The 17,723-nt window shown below is 49.8% G+C and overlaps 1 protein-coding gene across 1 annotated transcript in view; it reads left to right on the top strand.

Moving 5' to 3' along the window:
* HNRNPU (heterogeneous nuclear ribonucleoprotein U) overlaps positions 1 to 17,723 on the top strand; it is a 66,054-nt gene that overhangs the window by 40,048 nt on the left and 8,283 nt on the right. The window contains exons 9-12 of the mRNA XM_075339598.1: positions 8,871 to 8,993; positions 10,320 to 10,488; positions 16,296 to 16,562; positions 16,706 to 16,902. Coding sequence (XP_075195713.1) covers positions 8,871 to 8,993; positions 10,320 to 10,488; positions 16,296 to 16,562; positions 16,706 to 16,902 — 756 coding nt within the window. The remainder of the gene's footprint in view (positions 1 to 8,870; positions 8,994 to 10,319; positions 10,489 to 16,295; positions 16,563 to 16,705; positions 16,903 to 17,723) is intronic.

Below are 17,723 nucleotides of genomic sequence, written 5' to 3'. Positions count from 1 at the left end.
GCATTTCTTCTGCAGTATTGCTCCCTGCATATACTAAGCTGGCACCCTTTAGTGACTTTCAGTGACTTTAAATAAATAATAAAAAAAAACCGACGTGAGGTCCCCCATATCTTTTGTAGCCTACTAGGGTAAAGCAGACGGCTGCAGACCACAGCTGGCAGCTTTACCTTGGCTGGCAATCCAAAACAGAGGGCACCCCACGCTGTTATTTTACATTAAATTTAATTTAAACCCAAAAACGTGGGGTCCCCCACCCCCCCAAATTGGATCACCAGCCAAGGTAAAGCGGACAGCTGTGGTCTGGTATTCTCAGACTAGGGAGGTCCACCATTATTCGACACTCCCCAGCCTAAAAATAGCAGACCACAGCCGCCCCAGAAGTGGCGCATCCATTGCATGTGCCAATCCTGGCGCTTTGCCGCAACTCATCCCATTGCCTTGGTGCGGTGGCAAACGGGGTAATATATGGGGTTGATGCCAATGTGTAATGTCACCTGGCATCAAGCCCTGGGGTTAGTGATGTCAGGCGTCTATCAGATACCCGACATCACCAACCCAGTCAGTAAGAAATAAAAATAGACAACAAAAAAAGTTTTATTTGAGAAAACACTACCCAAAACATTCACTCTCTCACCAATTTATTGAAGAGAACAATTCCAGGTCCGGCGTAATCCAATAAGGGGGTCCCACGACGATCCATACCACTGTCCCAGACAATGAACAAAATGTTCCCCATTGGCTGGAAGAGTAGTGCAGTGACCTGAGCTAACATCAATAGGTCAGCCCAGGTCACTGCAGGGGATGACCAGCGCTGCCATCAGGAGGTTAGATGAGATCCTTACCTGCAGTGACAATCTCCTGCACTCCTGACGTCAGCGCTGTCACTGACTTCTATGGCCGCCGTGTTCTCAGCAGTATTGCGAGACCGTGACCTCAGCGCTAGTCAGTCTCTGGCCGCCCGCGAAACGGGCATAGAAGGCAGTGACAGCGCTGACGTCAGTTGAGCAGGAGATCGTCACAGCAGGTAATGATCTCATGTAACCTGACAGCAGCGCTCGTCATCCCCGCGGCTGCCAGCACTGCAGCGTGAGAAGCTGCTGATACTGCAGGGCGGGCAGACACTGACACTGCAGGCAGCCGCGGGGCTGGAGTTGGACACAGACTGCACGGACACCCGCCGGAGGTCACACGGAAGTGCTTCCGAGCGGCGTCCAGGGAGTGTGATCTGTGTGTGTTTACTCTCTGCTCCACTTCCACGCAGGCTAGTGATGAACATTACCGCAGGTAAACCACGGCTATACCGAGGGTATACCGCACATCATTTGCTAGATTCGGTATACCCGCGGTAGTTTGCGATTACATTCCAGTGAATGGAGTGAAATACCCGCAGCTTCCGGAGGAAAAGTGACATGCACATTTTCTCAAGAAATTCTGCAGAAAGAATTTTCTTGAAGAAAACGCAGTGTGCACAGCTCCCTTCCCCCCCCCCCATAGGTTTTCTGGGAAATATCTGCAGAAAAATTACAAACCTTTCTCAAGAAATTTCTGAAGCAAAACCGTGGGTGAAAACTGTGTGCGCACAGGGCCTTAAGTGGATTACTGTCGTTGTTCCATGTCACAAATGTGTCAATATCTCAATAATGAATAAAGCTACATTAAAAATGAGCACACCATTGTTTTTATTGTGCAGTTCTGTGTTTGATCTGTCACATGACCCCCTTCCCATTGAAAAAATTAAAGTTGGATTCAAAATAGTGGCTTTGCAGATGGCCGCAATGTTTGGCCCCTCCCACGTACTAATATGCCACAAACGGTAAGGTGATATCAGCAACCACTTCTATTTTATCAGTGTGTATCCATACTTATGGCCCATCCTGTAGAATATAGTACTGAAGTGCCCGAGCTGATCTGTGTAACGAGCCCCCCCAAGCTTTTATTACTCACCTGTAGGGCTGTCCAGTTCTTCCCCTCTGCTTGCGCTCACCGTCCTCCTTTCCTGTTGCATGTGGATGACTTGTCCTACGCCGTCCATAGAATCCTTCATTGTGCTTCTGCGCACTTCTCTCTGCTGCTAGCCGAGCAAAGCGCTGTAATGAGCAGGTGCAGGGAAAGGTCAAAGGGCAAATCAGAAGTGCAGGAGCGCAATGGAGGACTCTGGATGATGTAGCATGCATCATCCACACGGAGCAGAGGAGGCACGGCACTGAGACCAGCGACTACCGCCCCGCAGATGAGTATGAGAGCTGTATGGCTATGTGTCCACGTTGCTTTTTACCTGCTTTTCTTCAGCGCTCTATTGGGAGACCCAGACAATTGGGTGTATAGCTACTGCCTCCGGAGGTCACACAAAGTATTACACTAAAAAGTGTAAGGCCCCTCCCCTTCTGGCTATACACCCCCCGTGGGATCACGGGCTTACTCAGTTTTAGCTTTGTGTGCGAAGGAGGTCATACATCCACGCATAGCTCCACATTGTATAGTCAGCAGTAGCTGCTGACTATCTCGGATGGAAGAAAAGAGGACACATATAGTGTCCCCAGCATGCTCCCTTCTCACCAGATGGTGTTGCAAGGTTGAGGTACCTATTGCTGGTACAGAGGCCGGAGCCCCACATGCTGTTTTCCTTCCACATCCCCTTGGAGGGCCCTGTGGAAGTGGGATCTGTCGGCCTCCAAGCCCTGAGGCCGGGCTCCATCCACAGACCCAGAAGAACCTGATGGATGTGGAGCACGAGTACTATCAGGGACAAGGCCCTGCATCGGTCAGGTACTCGGTGTCTCCGGCAAGCACAGCACGCTCCGGGCTTGCTGGGCGTTATAGTGCGCCGGGGACATTAGTGATGGGCTTATGTTGCTGCAGCCATGGCTGAGCGACGGGTCATGTTTAGGAACTTGCGCCGACCGCTCATACGGCGGCGGCGCTGATGTGACTTGTAGTGCGCCGGGGACTTGGCGCCGACCGCGCTTTTACGGCGGGGGCGCCTGTAACTTTAGTCCCCGGCTTCTGAGGCCTGGCACCGCTTCGTTCCCGCCCCCAGCCCTGCCAGTCAGAGGAGGGGCGGGACGCTGTACAGATCTCAGCGCAGGGAGCTGGAGTCTGCTTTGCATTCTCCAGCCCCCTCTCACTGAACACAGTGAGATGCCGGGTTCCCGCTCTTGGCTGGGGCTCGCCCACGGCCCGCCCCTCTGCACAGGACGTGGAAGAGAAGCCGGCAGCCATTATGGTTTCCACTCTGGGAGAACGGAACCAGGCACAGGTTTTTGAGCGACCTCATACTCGCGCTGGGCGGGCGATAGGCAGTACTGGTCCCACTAATACTGAAGTGGGCTTTTGAACTGTGTGCGGATATGCGATGCAGCACTGTACTGTCGCTATTCTGGGCATACTCTCCTAGATGGCTAGACAAGTGTTCAATGATTAGTCTGCAGTGTTTGTTGGCAGATTTGGCAACAGCAAAGTGCCAAGGCACAAGCTTTCATTGCCGCTTCATTTGCAGGTGCTGCAATTGGGTTTATTGTCATGCTATACATGCACTATATGTCGTTTTTCTTGGCTAATGCACCTAGTTAAACAGACAATAGCAGCAGTAAGGCAACGCTGCCAAGGCACAGGCTCTCAATGCTGCTTGATTTGCTTGTACTGCAGTGTTTTTCTGTCATGCTTGTCTGCTATACATTTCCTGTATGTCGCTATCCTTGCCTCATGCTCCTAGTTAACTAGACAACAGCAGCAGTAGAGCAGTGGTGCCAAGGCACCAGCTTGCAAGGCTGCTGCATTTGCATGTGCTGGCAGTGTTTACTGTCATGTTTGTATGCGATACATTCACTGTATGTCGCTATCCTTGTCTCATACTCCTAGATATATAGACAATAGCAGCAGAAGGCCTAATGTGCTAAGCCACAAGTTTCAATGCTGCGTGTACTACATGTGCTGAAGTGTTTACTTGTACTTCAGGCTTGTATGCTATACATTCACTGTATGTCGCTATCCTTGTCTCATACTCCTAGATATATAGACAATAGCAGCAGAAGAGCTAATGTGCCAAGCCACAAGTTTTCAATGCTGCGGGTACTACAGGTGCTGAAGTGTTTACTTGTACTTCGTGCTTGAATGCTATACGTTCACTGTATGTCGCTATCCTTGTCTCAAGCTCCTGGATAAATAGACAACAGCAGCAGAAGAGCTAATGTGCCAAGCCACAAGTTTTCAATGCTGCGTGTACTACATGAGCTGAAGTGTTTATTTGTACTTCATGCTTGTATGATTATTTACTGTACGGTCGCTATCCTAGGCTATGCACTTAGATAGCTAGACAACAACAGCAGAAAAAGAAAAGGCCAATGAGGACTTTATATGTTGCTTGTACTGCATGTAATACGAGTCTAGGACCCCAGTGCGGGCAATTGCTTGACCGGGGTTTTCGGCTATATGTGGTTAAAAGAACCACCTGTGCTTCCTGCCCAGAGACAGGGACGAAATTGCAGTTTCTTTACGCTGTTATATTGGCTGTGACTATGGCTGACATCTTACAGTCTGGCAGCCCACGCAGACCTTGGGCAATATAGTTGCAATGCCCCTGGCCACCATGATTTGAGGAGCAGCTCAAGGCTCCAGGGTGGTTTTCACGCGTCCCAGGGGGCAGGCTCCGACACGGACGTCAGTTCAAGAGGGCCTAAGCAGGCTCGCTGGGAATAGCCCTCGACTCCATCAGTGAAAGAGTCAGCTTCACAGCAGGGGAGATCTCTTTTCTAATATCGCAAGCAATTGCGTACTCGTCTGGCCCTCTGATCCTAGAGATGCAGTCCAGAAACGCAACGCTTTTCACGATAAGCGTTCTCCGACCGTATTAATGAGACACTCTCCTCCCTGATTGGACAAGCGCTAGCCCAGGTCCAAATGTGGATCTCCCGATCTCCAGGCTTGCAGCTGGATCTATAGTTGTAGTGGTGGATGGGGCTTCACGTCAAAATGCCATTGACAGATAGATAGGTTCTGGCCGCAATCTGTCTATGAAGCTATCGGCAGGTCGGTTGCTCCGGCAGTCGCAGCCGTGAAGGCACTCCAAGCTATTTCAGATAGTGTTGCGCAGAGGGACGCTGTCACCGGTACATCTCGGTCTCAGCAGCGTCTGTAATCTCGCAATCGCCGCATGGCGAACCATGCTGTTAAGGCTGTCCGAGACTCTACGAGCCGGACGGCGGTGGCATCGGCCATCTCCGTATTTTTTACGCAGAGCCTAGTGGTTAACAGATTGGATCAGATGCTTCTTCCAACAAAGTGCTTAACCAGGTTGCCTTTATCTAGTGATAGTCTGTTGGTAAGGGTTGAATGAATTCATTCAACTGTCCAAAACGACTCAAAAGGCCCAGAAGGGCATAGATTCCTAGCAGGCTCAAGTACGCCCGGGGAAGGCAGCCGGAGGAATCGCTACCAAAGCGTTTTTTTCTCATAATTTTCAGCCTTCTCACTCCGCAACCGCGGGGAGCAGACTCCCCCGCTTTAGCGACATTTACCTACCACAGGTCAAAGGCCGGTGAGAGAGAGTCAGTTTGTCTCAAACTACCTCTCCGACCGAGACGAGGCTCTTCTGCAGGCAGGACGAGTGGTAATCCCTGTTCCTCTTCAGGAACCAGTTACGCCTTTTGCTTCGACCTGGTCGTGGTGCCAAGATAGGACGGCTCCTTCCGTCCCGTTCTGGAATTTAAACTGCTTAACAAGCACGTGACAACCAGGCGGTTCCGGAGGGAATCACTCCGCTCCGTCATTGCCTCACTGTCTCAAAGAGTTTTTCCTAACATCCATAGACATTAGGATGCTTATCTCCACGTGCCGATTGCTCCAAGGCACCGGCGTTGGCTACGGGCATATTTCGTTTTGTAGCCCTACCCTTCGGCTGGCGACAGCCCCACGGGTTTTTCACCAAGTTCATGGCAGCAGTGGGAGCAGTCCCGCGCTCTTACGGTCACTCTGTGATCCCTTTCTTGGACAATCTACTTGTCAAGGCACTCTCTTTTAGAAGCATGCCAACACAACCTGAACATGGCGCTGGACCCTTCCCAGAGTTTCGGGGAGGTCTTTGACTTCTTCTAAGTTGAACCCAATCGCTGGCATATCTTGGCATAGAGTTTTCACACTCTCTCAGTGATAGTGAATTCCGCTGGACAAACAGCGTTCACTACAGACGAGGGTGCAGTCTCTCCTTCAAGGAGGCGCCTCATCCAGAGGCGAGCTTTTTCACGCAGTTTCATCTGCGTCCGCATCATTAGAAGATTCTTCGCTAAGGGGAAGGAAGTCGATGTTCCTACACAGTAACGTCCCCCTTTCACAGACGGTCAAAGACCGTCTTCAGAGGAGTCCACTCTTCAACTCAGTGGTCTAGAGCTCTGGGCAGTGTATCTTGCACTGCAAGCTTTCCTGCAGTGGCTGGAATGCAATCAGAACCGAATTCAGTCGGACTATCCACAGGTGGCGTACACATTCCGGACGTACAACACTAGGAAGCAAGTCTTCCTCAGTCGCGAGGACGTGGACGCAGGGGAATGGGACCTGCTCCCGTTTGGCTTCAAGAAATCGGTAGCCGCGGGATGAGGACGGACGTCGACATCATGGCGTCTCGGCAACTACAAGGTCTCGATTTTCATGGCGGGAGCTCTGGCGACAGGCGCCTTGGCTCAAGATTGGTCGCAGTTCCAGCTTCCGATTGCTGCCGCACTATTCTCGTCGCCCCAGACTGGCCGAGGAGGTTGTGGTACCGAGATCTGTGGCATCTCACCGTCAGTCGACTGTGAGCATTACGTCAGGGTCACAATGAGACGGGCTCGCCAGCCGCGGTTTGCCAAGATATTCCACAACTCGTGGAAGATATTCTTATCTTGGTGTTTTGCTCAGGGAGTGTATCCCTGGCCATCGGCTTTGCCTACTTTGCCTGCCCTCCTGCACTCTGGTCGGGAAAACGGTTGGTCGCTCGGCTCCCTTTAAGGGCAAGTCTCGGCACTATCCGTGTTGTTTCAGAAGCGTCTAGCACGTCTTCCTAAGGTGCGCACGTTGCTACAGGGAGTGTCATATTGTGCCCCCGTACGAGCGGCCGTTAGATCCATGGGATCTGAACGAGGTACTCGTTGCTCTCCAGAAGCCGCCTTTCGAGCCTCTGATGGGAGTTTCCCCTTTCTCGCCTGTCACAGAAAGTGGCTTTTCTAGGGCGATCACGTTTCTTCGGCGAGTGTATGAGCTGGCAGCTCTGTCATATCAGGCTCCCTTCCTGGTGTTTCACCAGGACTAGGTAGTGTTGCGCTCCATTCAGGAGTTTCTCCCTAAGGTAGTATCCGCGTTTCAGCTTAATCAGGATATATCATTACCTTCATTTTGTCCTCATCCGACTCACCGGTTTGAAACGGGTTTACATTTGTTAGATCTGGTCAGAGGACTCAGAATCTACTTTTCCCGCACGGCGCCTATGCGCCGATCTGATGCACTGTTTGTCCTTGTCGCTGGTACGCGCAAGGGATTGCAGGCTTCTAAAGCCAACATGGCTCGATGGCTCAAAGAACCAATTCTTGAAGCCTACCGTTCTGCTGAGCTTCCGGTTCCATCAGGGCTGAAGGCCCATTCAACCAGAGCCGTGGGTGTGTCCTGGGCATTACGCCACCAGGCTACGGCTCAACAGGTGTGCCAGGCAGCTACCTGGTCGAGTCTGCACATTTTCACCAAACATTATCAGGTGCATACCTATGCTTCGGCGGATGCCGGCCTAGGTAGAAGAGTACTGCAGGCGGCAGTGGCCTCCCCGTAGGGGAGCGCTGTCTTGCAGCCCTATCAAGAGGTATTTATTTACCCACCCAGGGACAGCTTTTGAACGTCCCAATTGTCTGGGTCTCCCAATAGAGCGCTGAAGAAGAAGGGAATTTTGTACTTACCGTAAATTCCTTTTCTTCTAGCTCTTATTGGGAGACCCAGCACCCGCCCTGTTGTCCTTCGGGATTCTTGGTTTGTTGCGGGTACACATGTTATTCATGTTGAACGGTTTGCAGTTCTCCGATGTTATTCGGAGTGAATTTGTTTAAACCAGTTATTGGCTTTCCTCCTTCTTGCTTTGGCACTAAAACTGAGTAAGCCCGTGATCCCACGGGGGGTGTATAGCCAGAAGGGGAGGGGCCTTACACTTTTTAGTGTAATACTTTGTGTGACCTCCGGAGGCAGTAGCTATACACCCAATTGTCTGGGTCTCCCAATAAGAGCTAGAAGAAAAGGAATTTACGGTAAGTACAAAATTCCCTTCTTTCAACTGCAGCGTTTAATGCCAAAATAGATGTGTTCTGCTTTTCAAGCAAAGTCTATGGGAATTTGGGTTTCTTGTGCCCACTATGCAGTTCAAACTGCAGCCTTTTTCTGGCAGAAATTTGGACAAAAACTCTGCTTTGCAGTTCAAAACGCAAATGGCAAAAACAATTGACATGTCAATTGTTTTTGCCATTTGCGTTTTGAACTGCAAAGCAGAGTTTTTGTCCAAATTTCTGCCAGAAAAAGGCTGCAGTTTGAACTGCATAGTGGGCACAAGAAACCCAAATTCCCATAGACTTTGCTTGAAAAGCAGAACACATCTATTTTGGCATTAAACGCTGCAGTTGAAAAAGCAGGTAAAAAGCAACGTGGACACATAGCCTTATACAGATTAGCCTGGGCACTTATATACAGTGTTCTAGAACACTGCACATAAAAGCTTACTGGTGGCTGCAGGTTCCCTATTAAGAGCTGTACACCTTTTTAATGAATCAGGAGTGTTTGACAAGTGTCATATGTCACTATCGCAGCCCTTCACTAACAGTAGCGAGACTATCATCTGCAGTATAACGTATTTAATTTTTCTCCTTCAGGTTGGTAATAAAAAGATGACTGACACAGGAAAACTAAATGCTTTGCTGCAGAGGGCCCCACAGTGCCTTAGCAAGTTCATTGAAATTGCTGCTCGGAAGAAGAGGAACTTTATTCTAGATCAAGTAAGGTTTTGTTCCTTTGACATGAAGATAAGTGGTGGCTCAGTGGCTGTAGACAGTAAAGCGCTTCCAAGTATTTGATGGAACCAGCTCATCCGTGTTTCATGGAGAATGTCACACTTGCTTGGCTCCATCCAAATCTGCAATTTGGGGTATCCAGTTGATAAGACAGCAGTCAATTGTGGCTGTATAATCTGTTGGTCTTTTGCAGGGTAATTGTGGCTAGTCTACAAAATCTAAATCAGACTTGGTATATTTGATCGGATTTCCTACAAGCCATTCTCTTAACAGACATTAGCAGATGGTCACAGAAGATTTCTGAATATCAGGGCTGTGGAGTCGGTAAGCCAAACCTTCGACTCCGACTCCGACTCCTCAAATTCTCTTGCACCGACTCCGACTCCGACTCCGGCTCCGACTCCGACTCCTACATATATTGCTTAGTTAGGTGAAAAATTTATTGTAGTACATGAATATGTGTATGTGAACATCAGACATTTAATAATTTTTATGATACGATAATCAAGATATTTGGATAGAACATAAAATATATTTATTGGAATACAACTTTAGAACACAAAAAACTGTAATAAATTGTAAATATGTAATACACTATGTAATATACAGTAGATTACATATATATCTTGTGTGTGTATATACACTGTGTGTATATATATATATATATATATATATATATATATATTACATATTTACAATTTATTAGTTTTTTGTGTTCTAAAGTTGTATTCCAATAAATATTTTATGTTCTATCCAAATATCTTGATTATTGTATCATAAAAACAATTAAATGTCTGATGTTCACATTGTACTACAATAAATTTTTCACTTAAATATAAGCATTATACTAAATGTTATTATTTAGTAAAATATTCAGCACATTCTGCATTGCACTCCTGTCCCCAATTTATTATATATTTTAAGAGTCGGAGTCGGTGCATTTTATACCGACTCCGACTCCACCAAAATGAGCTCCGACTCCACGACTCCGACTCCGACTCCACAGCCCTGCTGAATATAGTGGTAGAATTAGTATTTATAGTTGGGCTGCCTAATGGTGAGCTGGACATGGCTGAAAGGGGGCAAGCAATGTGATCAGTCCTAGAACTGTCAAAAGTATAAAATTATTCTGACTATTTTACATGCCACGTAGCTCGAACTTTAAAGCCTTTTTATAGTCAGTATTTTGACTGAAAAATTTTAACTGGTTTTGATTGTTTGATTGTTATAGAATAAATTAATGGGAAGAGGTTGTCCTATTGATGCACAGCTCCTTAAGGAAAGTACCTAAAAAATTTTCTATTCTCGTAGACCAATGTATCTGCTGCTGCGCAGAGGAGAAAAATGTGCCTGTTTGCTGGATTTCAGCGGAAGGCTGTTGTTGTGTGTCCAAGTGATGAGGTCTATAAAGAGAGAACTCAAAAGAAAGCAGAGGTTGAAGGAAAGGACCTTCCTGAGCATGCAGTGCTTAAGATGAAAGGCAAGTGTACAATGCCGTGTTTTTTTTTTTTTTTTTTGTTTTTTTTTTCTTGTGTGCATGTTTTGTGGTGGTTTATATCTATCTAGACCAGGGGTCTCAAACACGCATGCGGCCCTTCAGGTGGCTTCTTGCGGCCTGCAGGCCCGTGGACCTGGTAAAGATGGTGACCGCTGCAGGGGTGGCAGCTGCCAGTTATTTATTTCAGCCTACAGTTTTGCCTTTGCCGCGCACAGTGAAGTTTTTGTTGCAGAACGCAATAACAGCCGCCTGCCAAACAGAGGCAAGCACCTGCTGCATATGACCTCAGATGATTGCCTGTGGCTGTTGTGCAGTGAGAACTGCTCTGCACGCGCCGGCTGAAAGTTCAGCGATGACAGCAGCTGTGATCATTACCGGGTCCACGTGCCTGCGTGCCGCTGACAGCAGGTGAGAAGAATGTTTTCGTGTGTGTGTGGGGTTCTGTGTTGCTGGCTGAGGCTGCAGTGTGTGTGTGTGTGTGTGTGTGTTAGCTGAGGCTGCACAGGGTGGGGGTGTGTTAGCTGAGGCTGGGGCACATTGCTACAAGGACAAGGATGCACACATTTTTACAGAATGGGAAACAAGATGGGGCACATTACTACAGATGTTGGCCAAAATTACTATGCGGTGGTTATTGTAAAACTGTATTACTTACAAAAAGGGGAAAAAATGTAAAAAAGTTGTGTGTGTACGTACACACACACACACACACACACACACACACACACACACACACACACACACACACACACACACACACACACACACACACACACACACACACACACACACACACGTGTTATAATGGACAAATGAAAAATGTTCAAAAACAGTGATTCAAGGGTGTATAGAAAGGAAAAAATGGTACCACTACCAATGTCACTTTGTCCTGAAAGGAATGCGGCCCCTCAAATTATTTGTTTCTTTATCGTTCCTATGGGAGACCCAGACATTGGGTGTATAGCTTCTGCCTCCGGAGGACACACAAAGTACTACACTAAAAAGTGTAGCTCCTCCCTCTGAGCATATACACCCCCTGGATAACCAAATATAGCCAGTTCAATGCTTTGTGTTCAGGAGGCATACATCCACACATGCATTCTCATCTGATTTTTGGTTTTTGGAAAGTTTGAAGAAAAGCGGGTCCAAGCCTGGACTCCCGGCATGTCCCTTCTCACCCCACTGAGTCGGCGGTGTTGTTAAGGTTGATTTCAGGGCTGGAGCCTTACATGCCGCGCTCCTTCACCATCCCTCGGGCTCTGGCTTGAAGTGGGAGCCAGCACGGTTCTCCCTGCCTTGCAGGAGACCGGTCTCCATCCGCAGCCCTTCAGGATCCTGCCGGACGGAGCACTCATCCCCAGGGACTTGAAACCCTGCATCTCACAAGCTAAGTATCTGAGACGTTATTTTCGGGGGGTCCCTTGTACTTTATTGTTGGGGAGAGTGGGCTGTGTATCTATTCTGACATTTCCGGCCGGTTCTCTGGTTTTCGCCTGAGAACCGCGCCGATGGTGCCTGCGCGCCGGCCGCATCGTTAAATTTAGGCCCCGGCTTCGCCTGAGGCCTAGTTTCGATTTCACTGCCCCTGCATGTCAATCATGCAGAGGGACAGTGCGGCTCCGCCCAGCGGCCGTTCGGCACAGGGGAAGGACACTCCTCTCTGAGGAAATGTTCCCTCCCCTGTAAATCTCCTTGGCCCTCCAGTTCCCGCTCTCAGAGTAGGCCCCGCCCCCTCTCCTCGCTCCGGCGCCATTTTATCAGCGTTCTCAACTGACCGGCAGGTTGACCTTCTGGCCAAATCTGTATATGAGGCGGCAGGGGCCTCGTTCTCCCCATCTTTTGCAGCAGTGTGGGCTCTCAAAGCCATCTCTGCTTCTCTAGAGGAGATGCATTCCCTCACCAGGGACTCTAGGCCCGAAATGGTTGCCTTAACTTCCCAGGCTTCGGCTTTTTCATCCTATGCCATGTCTGCCATGCTGAAGGCTTCTCACCGCACTGCGGTGGCTTCGGCTAAGTCCCTCGCTATCCGCAGGATCTTGTGGCTTCGAGAGTGGAAGGCAGACGCTTCTTCAAAGAAGTACCTTGCTGGGCTCCCATTTGCTGGGTCCAGGCTGTTCGGTGAACAACTGGATGAAATTATTAAGGAAGCTACTGGCGGGAAGAGTACTTCCATGCCACAAACTAAAACCAGGAAACCTGTCCAGGGCAGGAACCAGTCGAGGTTTCGTTCCTTTCGTTCCTCCAACTGGGCGTCCTCAGAAGTCCGCAGGAGCTGCTGCCACTAAGGCAGCCTCCTCTTGACTATCTGGTCGCGCCAGCAACGTCCTTGGTCGGTGGCAGGCTCTCCCACTTTGGCGACGTGTGGTTTCAACACGTCTCCGATCAGTGGGTGCGGGATATCATCTCCCACGGCTACAGGATAGAATTCTCTTCCAGCCCGCCAAACAGATTTTTTTCTGTCAACTCCCCCTGCTCCAAGGCTGCCGCCTTCTCACAGGCCGTGGCATCCTTGCAGGCCAGCGGAGTAATTGTACCGGTTCCCGCCCGGGAACGGTTCAGAGGTTTCTACTCAAATCTCTTCCTAGTCCCCAAAACGGACGGTTCCTTCCGGCCCATCCTGGATCTCAAGCTTCTCAATAAGCATGTTCAGGTGCGGCATTTTCGCATGGAGTCTCTGCGATCAGTCATTGCCTCAATGACCCAAGGAGATTTCCTGGCATCCATCGACATCAGAGATGCCTATCTGCATGTGCCAATTGCAGTTTCACACCAGCGTTGGCTACGTTTTGCAATCGGAGAGGAACATTTCCAATTCGTGGCTCTCCCCTTCGGGTTAGCCACGGCCCCTCGAGTATTCACCAAGGTCATGGCAGTTGTGGTTGCGGTTCTGCACCTCCAGGGGTTGGCGGTGATGCCTTACCTGGACTACCTTCTAGTCAAGGCTTCATCCAGTGCAGACTGTCAGCGGAGTGTCTCGCTCACTCTCGCCACTCTAGTCCAATTCAGGTGGCTTGTCAATCTGCCCAAGTCCACTCTGACTCCGACCCAGAAGCTCACGTACCTAGGGATGCAATTCGAGACTCTGCCGGCACTTGTGAAGCTGCCCTTAGTCAAACAGCAGTCCCTCCATCTGGCGGTGCGCTCTTTGCTGAGGCCCCGCCGTCATTCCATCAGGCACCTAATGCAGGTGCTGGGTCAGATGGTGGCGTCAATGGAAGCGGTTCCCTTTGCCCAGTTCCATCTGCGTCCTCTGCAGCTGGACATTCTCCGCTGTTGGGACAAGCGGACTTCCTCCTTGCACAGGTTAGTGGCTCTGTCGCCACAGACCAGGGGCTCCCTTCAGTGGTGGCTTCGGCCCCTCTCTGTCTCAGGAACGCTCCTTCCTGGCCCCGTCCTGGGTGATCCTCACCACGGATGCCAGTCTATCCGGCTGGGGAGCAGTATATCTCCACCACAGAGCGCAGGGCACTTGGACTCCGTCCGAATCAGCCCTCTTGATCAATGTGCTAGAAATCAGAGCTGTGCTTCTAGCTCTCTTAGCCTTTCACCACCTGTTGGCGGGCAAGCACATTCGAGTCCAGTCAGACAACGCAACAGCGGTTGCCTACATCAATCACCAGGGCGGGACACGCAGCCGCCTGGCAATGTTGGAGGTTCAACGCATCCTTCAGTGGACGGAGGACTCCATGTTCACCATATCCGCAGTCCACATCCCTGGCGTGGAAAACTGGGAAGCAATTATCTCAGCCGTCAAACCGTGGACAGCGGCGAGTGGGCTCTGCATCCGGCAGTGTTTCGGTCAATCTGCTGCAAGTGGGGCACTCCGGAAGTGGATCTAATGGCATCCCGGCACAACAACAAGGTTCCGGTTTACGTGGCTCGCTCCCACGATCCTCAGGCCTTTGCAGCGGACGCGCTGGTTCAAGATTGGTCCCAGTTTCGTCTGTCTTACGTGTTTCCCCCTCTAGCTCTCTTGCCCAGAGTCCTGCGCAAGATCAGAATGGAGGGCCGTCGGGTCATCCTCATTGCTCCAGACTGGCCCAGGCGAGCTTGGTACCCAGACCTGCTCCATCTTTCCGTAGAGGTGCCATGGCATCTCCCGGACCGTCCAGACCTTCTCTCACAAGGTCCGTTTTTCCGCCAGAATTCTGCGGCTCTCAGATTGACGGCGTGGCTCTTGAGTCCTGGATCTTGACGACTTCTGGTATCCCTCCTGAAGTCATCTCCACTATGACTCGCGCTCGGAAGTCTTCCTCGGCCAAGATATATCACAGGACTTGGAGAATTTTCCTGTCCTGGTGTCGCTCTTCCGGCCATGCTCCTTGGCCGTTTTCTTTGCCGACCCTCCTGTCCTTTCTACAGTCCGGTCTGCAGCTAGGACTATCCCTCAATTCCCTCAAGGGACAGGTCTCGGCTCTGTCAGTGTTCCAGCGGCGTATCGCCCGGCTGGCTCAGGTGCGCACCTTCATGCAGGGCGCATCTCACATCATTCCGCCTTACCGGCGGCCTTTGGATCCCTGGGACCTTAATCTGGTCCTCACGGCTTTGCAGAAACCCCCCTTTGAGCCTCTTGGGGAGGTTTCTTTGTTTCGTCTTTCACAGAAAGTGGTCTTTCTAGTGGCCATAACTTCCCTCAGGAGAGTCTCTGATTTGGCTGCGCTCTTCGGAGTCACCTTTTTTGGTTTTTAATCAAGACAAGGTGGTTCTCCGTCCGACTCCGGACTTTCTCCCTAAGGTGGTTTCTCCTTTCCACCTTAACCAGGACATTTCCCTGCCTTCTTTTTGTCCGGCTCCTGTTCATCGCTTTGAAAAAGTGTTGCATACTCTGGATCTGGTGCGGGCGCTCCGGATCTATGTGTCTCGCACCGCTGCTCTTAGGCGGTGCACCTCTTTTTGTGGTGACCACAGGTCGGCGTAATGGCCTCTCTGCTTCTAAGCCGACCTTAGCTCGTTGGATTAGGTCGGCCATTTCGGATGCTTACCAGTGTACTCGGGTGCCTTCCCCGCCGGGGATCAAGGCACACTCGACCAGAGCTGTCTGTGCCTCTTGGGCTTTTAGGCACCAGGCTACGGCTCAGCAGGTCTGTCAGGCTGCCACTTGGACTAGCCTGCATACCTTTTCAAAGCACTACAAAGTGCATGCTCATGCTTCGGCAGATGCAAGCTTGGGCAGACGCATCCTTCAGGTGGCTGTCGCCCATTTGTGAAGTTAGGTTTCGCCTACTTCTCAGTTTTCTGTTTATTCCCACCCATGGACTGCTTTGAGACGTCCCAATGTCTGGGTCTCCCATAGGAACGATAAAGAAAAAAAGAATTTTGTTTACTTACCGTAAATTCTTTTTCTTATAGTTCCGTATTGGGAGACCCAGCACCCTCCCTGTTGCCTGTTGGCAGTTTCTTGTTCCGCGTGTTATCACCAGCTGTTGTTGTAGACAGAGGCTCCGGTTGTTCCGGTTCTTGCTCTATCTCTACTTGTGGGTGGCTATTCTCCTTCAGCTTTTGCACTAAACTGACTATATTTGGTTATCCAGGGGGTGTATATGCTCAGAGGGAGGAGCTACACTTTTTAGTGTAGTACTTTGTGTGTCCTCCGGAGGCAGAAGCTATACACCCAATGTCTGGGTCTCCCAATACGGAACTATAAGAATTTACGGTAAGTAAACAAAATTCTTTTTTTCCTGTGTGCGGCCCATACACCCAGCCGAGTTTGAGACCCCTGATCTAGACTATTACTGCTGCCCATGTCATTTTGAAAATTACATTGCATATGTTGGCCTTCTTGTTTACAGGGAATTTCACACTACCAGAAGCCAGTGAGTGCTTTGATGAAATTGTGTATGTGGAACTGCAAAAAGAAGAAGCGGAGAAACTTATAGAGCAGTATAAAGAGGAGAGCAAAAAATCTCTTCCACCTGAAAAGAAGCAAAATGTGGGAGCCAAAAAAGTGAATAAGAACAAAAACAAGTCCAGAGGTGGAGTGGGACAAGGTCATGGCGGACATAGAGGCCGTGGAGGTGGAGGCTATAATATGCGTGGTGGAAACTACCGTGGTGGAGGTATGTCAAAACGAAAGGCTTGTCTGCTCTATTCCATAAAGTAAGGGAAGATGAGCACTGCATAATCTAGGGAATATAAAAGCAAAAACTGTTAATGACGGGGTTTTTTTTTTTTTGTTTTTTTTTTTTTCCCCCCTCTTTAGCTCCAGCGAATCGTGGAGGATATAACAGGAGGGGTAACATGCCACAGCGTGGAGGTGGTGGTGCAGGTGGCGGAGCAGTTGGCTATCCATATCCTCGTGCACCTGTCTACCATAACAGAGGTGGTTACAACAACCGTGGGAACTATGGCCGTGGAGGTGGTGGTGGTTCAATGCCTAATCGTGGAAACTACAATCAGGTAAGCAAAAACATAACTGTTTTGGTGGTTTGATCTCAGTTAAAGGGGACCTGTCAGGTCCCCTTTATGCCCTCCAACCCTGCAGCAATTCTTATTTGTATACCAAAATCCCTTCCTAGCCATCCCTGTCTAATCTGTTTACTAAACTCAGTGTTTAAGAGAAAAAAATAATTTAGAATGTGTGCTGTTCTTCTACTAATTAGGCCTTTGACTAGTCTGCCCTCTTCCCATGCTATCATGGCCCTGTTGCTGTGATAACATGATTTCTTTTTCGCTCCTAATTGGGAGACCCAGACAGTGGGTGTATAGCTACTGCCTCTGGAGGCCGCACAAAGAACTACACTTAAAAGTGTAAGGCCCCTCCCCTTCTGGCTATACACCCTCCCGTAGGAGTACGGATTCCTCAGTTTTAGCTTTGTGCGCAAGGAGGTCAGACACGCACGCATAGCTCCATTGTTTTTAGTCAGCAGCAGCTGCTGACTATGTCGGATGGAAGAAAAGAGGGTCTATACAGACTCCCAGCATGCTCCCTTCTCACCCCACTTATGTCGGAGGTGTTTGTAAGGTTGAGGTACCCATTGCGGGTACGGCGGCAGGAGCCCACATGCTGATTCCTTCCCCATCCCTTTTTACAGGGCTCTGGGTGAAGTGGGATTTACCGGTCTCCAGGCACTGAGACCGTGCTCCATCTACAGCCCCTGGAGAAGATGCTGGATGGAGCGGAGTACATCAGGGACATGGCCCTGCTTCCTTAAGGTACTCTGTGTCCCCGTGCATTTGGCGCTCACACCGCAGCATGCTGGGTGTTGTAGTGCGCCGGG

The sequence above is a fragment of the Anomaloglossus baeobatrachus genome, chromosome 3, assembly GCF_048569485.1.
Source record: "Anomaloglossus baeobatrachus isolate aAnoBae1 chromosome 3, aAnoBae1.hap1, whole genome shotgun sequence".
NCBI lineage: Eukaryota > Metazoa > Chordata > Amphibia > Anura > Aromobatidae > Anomaloglossus > Anomaloglossus baeobatrachus.
This window is presented reverse-complemented; position numbering and strand designations above follow the sequence as displayed.